A 7451-nucleotide genomic window follows, 5' to 3' on the forward strand; every position below is an offset into this window, starting at 1 on the left:
ACTTTTTCACAGTCAGTTGTTTTAATTTTTTTATAGCATTGATGTTTGGAAGCTTGGTCATCCCATTCAGGCATTTCTGCTTGACCATAGTTCTCTAATGTGGCTTGTTGAAACATTTTTTCTGCATAGTCTGATAGAATTTTTGAGGAGGCAATTTTTTTCCCCGTCTAATTTAGATTGTAAGGCAGAGTTAACTGTTTCATCACCTAGTATTCTTATCCTAGTGTATGCTTGCATCATAGTTGTTTTGAAAAGGGTGTTTATTTAAGTGATGTCTAGGCCAGGTTTCAAGTGTAGAGCAGCAATTGTTGCACAGGGTGGTAATCTAGTCTATTTTTACACAAATTTATCAGTGATTGTATGAACAGAAATTGAATAGAAGGAATGAAATAATGTTTGTAGAATCAGACTTTATATTCATCCGGAATAAGAAGTGCATTTATATTAATAAAGGAATTTCTGCTCTTCTTGAAATATATTTGGAATTTCAGTTTCACCAATAGTAAAGTTTATTCTGCTAGGTACACCTGATCTGATGGAAAATTATCTACATTTTGCTGATTTTAATCTCATTCCCATACTTTCAATCTTGGATTTTATTTCATTTTGAATTCATTTTGATGTTTTCTCAGATCTGTTGTTATCAGGTAAAAATCGTCAGCATAATGGCAGAGTATTAATTTTCTTTCCATTCATATTAAATCCACAATCATTCTTACTCTTACTGTAGAAATTCAATGACTGGATTGAAAAACCATATGATGGGACTAAGTGGGTCACCTTTAAATTCTTCTCTTATAAAGGGAAACCAATCAGTAGAGAAGTTATCTGTAAATACACAAAAAAGTTGATTATTATACAGGGTGCTGATTTAAAGCTGAATTTCTACAGGAACATAAAACTTTTTGAGGGTATGTAAGATGAGAGGGTGCGGCACTGAACCAAATGCATCTTCTAAATTGAAAAATGTTACATGGACCGTTTTCTTTGTTTGTCTTTGCTTGGCTTATAATCTCTTCAAGGATGACATTATGCTCAATAGCGCCATTAATGCCTGGGAGAAAGGTCTTCTGTACTTTTTCATCAATATAATTATTCACTGTTCAAAACTTGGTTAGTCTTTTTGCAAGAAGGAGATGGTAAGTTTTTGCAATTAAAGACTTAAGAGAGATAATGCGAAAATTTCCTGGGTCATTTGTTGGTCCTTTCTTGTGTAGTTATTTGACCACACTGACCAGGAAGGGGGAGGAAATCCCAGTTCATTCACTTCATTATACAGGATGGCTAACATGTGGTGAAGACAATTGAATTTGAATAATAAGTAATACAGGATACCATCAGGGTCTGGAGAGGATTTTAGATTTGCACTTTTTAATATATTCTTTACATCCTTTGAGCGTAGGGGCTCACAATTGAATGGTTCAAAATTTGGAGCTTCATGGGTTACTTTTAGAAAGGGGAACCAGTTTTAACTGTTCAGGTCTGTGTTATCGGGTTTGCTGTATTTTTCCGAGTAGCAGCTGTTTGAAAATCCTAGATCAAAGGTTGAATTCTATATCTTCTGTACTGATGATCCCATGACAGCTTGTTTAGAAAAATCCCAACAGTTTTTGTGAAGTATTTATACCTGAGCTGGGAACTTTAGAATGGTGGATATCGAGATTATTGCTTAATCCTCTCTTTTTGCTATCTCAAGACTAACATAATCTCGAGATTATGTTAGTCTCGAGATTAAATATTTTGATCAACAAATTTGTTTCTATGATTGCCAGATTTGTTCGTTTCCTTGATTGGAAGGGCCTTCACTTAATTAATCACCCATTAATTTACTTAACCGCTTCATTTTCAAAATGGCCGACAACTTATTCTTTATTTGTTAGAAATTGCAGATTTCTCTCATGGGATAGAATTTATTTTCAAGGCTTTCATTGGTCAATACAATTTACGAACTATATTCCTGCACTCTCATTGGAGAAAACAATGTACAGATATCCAAAGAGAGAGAAAAAGAGAAGATTAAGGACTAAAATTAAAAGTTTCCACAGTGGATATTTGGATTAAGTAGTTGGGATTAAAGGTTACTCATTCTAAAGTACCCAGCTCTGGTGTGTGGTAGTATTCAAAAGGAGTCTTTTTTCAACTTTTCTACCCTCACTAATTGCTGTCAGACAGAAATGGAACTTTTTTTCTGTCCTCATCAGTGCCAGCTCTGGAAAAGGCTTCCTTTCTCAAAACTTTGTTTAGATGTTGGAGTTCTGTGAGGTTATTATTAGGATGGGAATAAGACATATCTACAACTAACTTAATTTTAAAACATTGCATGCAGTGTTTCATTAAGGTGAACCCTGAAATGGCTCGTGGTTTGAAAGCATGTTTCTGCTCTAGAGTAAAAGATCTCAGAATTATTTTTCTAACTTTTTTTAGCAATTTATTTTAAATTATATCTTTCTTTTCCTAAATCTAAACAGTGAATTTTTTCCTCTGACTGTCATATCTTCTTTTTAGCTGATCATACAACCTGTTCTCTGTTCCTCTCTTTTAGATCTACATATTCTAATCCCTTGTAGACAAGGGCAAAATGCACTTTGTCACATATTTCTGATTTATTATCTCCCTCATAATGTAGTATATAAGCAGATATCAAATGGATTTGAAATTTTCAGTTTTATTGCTTATCCAGGAATGTCTGACTAAACAACTAAGGCCTTCAAACACATATTCCTCAATATTAGATGTGAAATGGAGATATTTTCTTACAAGTTCGAAAAATAGAATAAAAATAAGCAGTGTTTTGAAATCTGAGGATATCCATTGTCAAAATTCCACCTTCATAATGATAAATAGGATAGTAAAATTCTTGATTCTTGAAAGTTCATCTCTGACAGTGCTTCAGAATACAACCTTGTCTACAACTATCTTTTTGTTTCAGCCTGCAGAATATTAACCAGTATCATAGTTAATAGAGCAAAACCTATCAGGATTCTACTTTAAATAAATCCATATTTTTTGATACTGGCAAGAGTGAGGGAGAAGAGAGAAAGAGATAGAGAGAGACCCCTCTTACTTAGCACTATTATTTTCTTCTTTTTTCAAGTAGGGTGTACTGCAATGTTATTCCACAAGGTTCTGTTCAGCCACAGGAAACTGGAGAGAGTTTTATATAAACCTGACTGTTCTAAACTCACTTGATGCTTACAAATAGAACCAGATTCAATCTAAAGAATTAACATCTTTCTGACAAGTTTGGATACTTAATAAAAGCTTATTAGTCTTTTTTTTTAGAGGTATAATCAAAGCTTCCATTAGCAAAATCTGGATCCAGCTAGGTAAAAAACCTCCATTCTCCAGGTTAATACAGTGTTAAAAGATTAATGCAGGCCTTCATTGTTTCTATTTGTTTTGTTTTTTTCTTTTCCATTTGTGTGCAGGGGTTTACCCCCACCCAATATACATCCCCTGGCTAAAGTTTCTCTAGTTTGTCATCTTTCTCTCACCCTGTATCCCTGAATACTACTGTTAAAAGCCCATATACATCCCCTGGCTAAAGTTTCTCTAGTTTGTCATCTTCTCTCTCTCACCCTTTATCTCTGAATACTGTTAGAAGCGTCTATTAAGAACCAGATGTTACTTCTCTGAAAGCTGAATGTTTACTGAAAGATCTCAGAGTTTATACATACAGTTGCAATGTATGTAATTATTTAAAAAAAATTATGTTCATCATATTGAAAAGAACTCTTTTCATGAGTAAATTTAAGATCTGCAGCTTTAAAAAGAATAAAAAATTTATGGGTTACTTACACAATTTCTGATCTCAAATAACTAATAAACTTTGTACATCTGCTTATACTTGTGATTTACCTTTGACACCCAAACAGTGTACTCATCTTCTATAGGAAATGTAAAGGAAACAAAGGATTCTCTGAAAAATTTTAATGTCAATTGCTGAATCAAAAAGCTAACATTTGCCATTCCACTTAATTTCTATTGCATGTAATTGTGAAAACAGCTTGTGATCAAAAAGTTCCATTTTATTGCAAGGTATTGCACTTCTTGGATATTTAAAAATGATAAGGTATTTTCAGAAATTCTATAAGGGAATAGATGAAATTAGTGAAGCAATGAATTCAATTCTTTTAAAATCAAGCTTTTAAATACCTTTGCCAAGTATACGCAATATAACAAACACCCAGATCCAACCCATAGCCAACCTATAAATACTATTTTAAGTCTAAAATTCTCACTTTCATCTAAATTCTACTACCATTCCAACCACTCCATTCCATTTTCCAGTTTTTTCTTCTAATGCTCCCCAGGAATCATTTGCATAAATGAAGCTGGCCTTGAGCTTGTATTTTTCTATAATAATTAACAGTGTTTATAACAATAGATATTAGAATCAGTGCTCAATTCAGTAGTTAAATAGTAGTTAATAAAATTTACAGTGTTTTATATAATAGTTATTAGGATCACTGCTCAGTTCAGTTATTAAAATAGTAGACAATAAAATTTTGCTAATGGTGGATTTCAAAGTTTACTACAGTCAACAAGAATGGGTTCACACCTTTTCTAGTGGTAGATGTCAAAGTCTACTCAGTTAAGGAGTATGGGTTCAAGCCCTTTGCTAATGGTAGATGTCAAAGTCTACTACAGTAAACAAGAATGGGTTCACACCTTTGCTAATGGTAGATGTCAAAGTCTACTGCAGTCAACAAGAATGGGTTCACACCCTTTGCTAATGGTGGATGTTAAAGTCTACTACAGTCTACAAGAATGAGTTCACACCCTTTGCTAATGGTAGACGTCAAAGTCTACTACAGTCAACAAGTATGGGTTCACACACTTTCTTAATGATGGATGTCAAAGTCAACTAAAATCAATGAGTATGGGTTCACACCCTTTGCTAATGGTAGATGTCACAGTCTACTACAGTCAACTAGTATGGGTTCACACAATTTGCTAATGACAGATTTCAAAGTCTACTACAGTAAACGAGAATTCATTGCCTTTTGCTAAATTAATATGTATTTATAACTTCAATGAATGCATTCTGAAAATGTTTTGATTATTTGAGTGCTGACTAATTATATACTTGTAAATCCACAATGAATGCGTATTTAGGTGAGATTTCAATATGTATTGTTTGTTTCAACAAATTTCGATCAGAACAAAATTATCAAACATTAAATTTTCAGTTGGCTCATGATAAATTTTCTTTCATGTTTCATTTTATGCTGAGCCATCATACATTTTATTTTGAATTTTGAAATAAATACTATATATCATGGTTCATGGCTAAGGTTTCCAATTAAAACTCCATTGTATGGCATTGCGCTGAATGAAATTTTAAACTTTGATTTACAGACCTATAAATGATTGAAGAATGTATCCTTCATAGGTTGAAACATCAATCTGTTTGTTTGAATAAACAAACTTTGGATCCCATATATTGTATCCAATCCTAGGTGTAGCAGAACTTGCATATTCAGCTGCTTCAGTATTTTTTTTTAACAGATAAATACTGGTAAAGCTACATGTTTTTTGCATGCACAATCTATGAATGTCCAGTCTAGTTTAATAAAACTAGATATTTTTTATTGTCCAGGAAGCAACTATATTGATTAAAAAAAGAATATGTATCATGGTGTGCATATATTTATAAATAAAGACATGAATTCTAAAAAAACCAAATGGTTTTTAGAACAGAAAAGATTTTGTAGGTTTCTCCTATGATTTTTAAAACAATAATAAAGAAAGAGTAAAATTTTATAATTAACTGTATGAGGTCAATTTCATCTCATTCAAATAAACCTGATGTCTTGATTATAGATAGAATCTAGTTTATCTATATCACTATCTCTGTTGAAAACAACAGCTGATGAGAGGGCTGACCACACACCCTGAAACTTCTGTAGATGCATGTCCCTAAAATTTGATTTACCTTTAGGGAAAATTTTTAATTAGTTTAAAGTGTTTGTTTTACAATGGGACTGGGGGCCTTCAGCCTGATAATTTCTTCCTCATCTGTATCTTTCAATTGTGATTCAATTCTTGTTTCGCTCACTTCTACGCTTTGTGTCAATGCTTGAGAATGGTTTTATCCATTTGTTAATAGTTAACCGTAGTTGATCGCTAACGATCAAGTTAGCGATGGTTATGTTAATGCTAAAATTGATCAAATTTTCTAACTCCTATATTTTTGCATCCTGATATTGTTAACCTTTGATATTACAAAATTAGACTTTGTATAGTTTGAAAAATTAAAAGTCTACAACAAGGTTAACAATTCTAGAGCCTTTTGTTAACCCCTTTAAATTTTTTTCTATGTTCAATTATTTAAAGATTGTTACAATATTTCTAGCATTTATTTGCATTTATAAATTTAACAGAAGTATGGCATTATTCATGAGAATTCCTGTTTGTTCTGTAAAAGAACGTACCTTCTCCGTTAAGGATGCCCACCGCTAAGTTTGATAATTTTTTCTATTTAAGGAACTTTTCACAATCTGTTGAAAGATTACCGAATTTTTATAATGCCAGCAGGCTATTTAGGCCAAATATTTTTATATCTTTATTGTGATCTCTCAATATAACATTTAAAAGTAAAGAAAAAAATATATTATAATATTGATCGTAAGCGCTTTCTTGTAATATAATTTGAAAAATATCTTACCAGTATTTTATTGCTATTGAGCATTTTAAAATCACCACAATACGAGACATTCCTGGTTTAATTTGAACTACTAAATTTTATTAATAGAGCTGTTCTTATTTAATTTTTTGTATGTAGTTCTTGGAAAAAAGAGTTTCTAATTATGATAGTTGTAAAAACCCCTTTCAGTTTAGTCATGAAAAAAATTGACACTTGAATCAAAATAAAAACCTAGCTACTCTGTGCAAGGTTATCATGAACCATTTATAGATCCCAAGTAGCAGATTGTTGAAGATTCAAAGTATGAAGGGCACACACTTTTATCTTTTATTTTTTGGCTGTAGCTAGGGCTGGGTTTGTTCCTCCTTTTCATAATTAATTTTTTCCTTTCCAGTCCATTTTTTGCAATCCTTTGTCCTTTGAAAGAATAAGGGTGTTCCTACTCTTAAATTAATCATTCTGTTCTATTCTAAATGTTTTCATAAAAGATTGATTGTTCTCCTTAACCCTATCCCTGCTGGGGTACTTGAAAACCAGGATATGTGGGGGGGGGTTAATTTGACCCCCCCTCTAAATCCCATGTTTGATGTCCAAATATGACAAATGATACATCATTGGAAAGCTCATGTGCTCTACTTTTAGAATCTGCAAAAAAATTAGCAAATTTGCAAAAATTGAATTTTTTATCGCAAAATCCAGTTATATAGTAAAAATGTTTGCAAAAAAAAATTGTCCAAAAAATGAAAAATTTTACATTTTTGAAAAGCCCTTGACCATGCCATTTCAAATATGCAAAAATTTT

The 7451-nt window shown here is 32.1% G+C and overlaps 1 protein-coding gene across 1 annotated transcript in view; it reads right to left on the reverse strand.

The window, feature by feature from the left end:
• The window catches only part of LOC111707678 (uncharacterized), a 30033-nt gene extending 23305 nt beyond the window's left edge, over positions 1 to 6728 (reverse strand). The window contains exons 1-6 of the mRNA XM_023480818.1: positions 6671 to 6728; positions 5809 to 5922; positions 5364 to 5458; positions 4262 to 4356; positions 4156 to 4208; positions 3859 to 3919 (exon numbers count right to left, since the gene is read on the reverse strand). Coding sequence (XP_023336586.1) covers positions 3859 to 3919; positions 4156 to 4208; positions 4262 to 4356; positions 5364 to 5458; positions 5809 to 5922; positions 6671 to 6720 — 468 coding nt within the window. The 5' untranslated portion in view covers positions 6721 to 6728. The remainder of the gene's footprint in view (positions 1 to 3858; positions 3920 to 4155; positions 4209 to 4261; positions 4357 to 5363; positions 5459 to 5808; positions 5923 to 6670) is intronic.
• Positions 6729 to 7451: the final 723 nt, after the last annotated feature.

Source organism: Eurytemora carolleeae, unplaced genomic scaffold, assembly GCF_000591075.1.
Source record: "Eurytemora carolleeae unplaced genomic scaffold, Eaff_2.0 scaffold818, whole genome shotgun sequence".
Lineage (NCBI taxonomy): Eukaryota > Metazoa > Arthropoda > Copepoda > Calanoida > Temoridae > Eurytemora > Eurytemora carolleeae.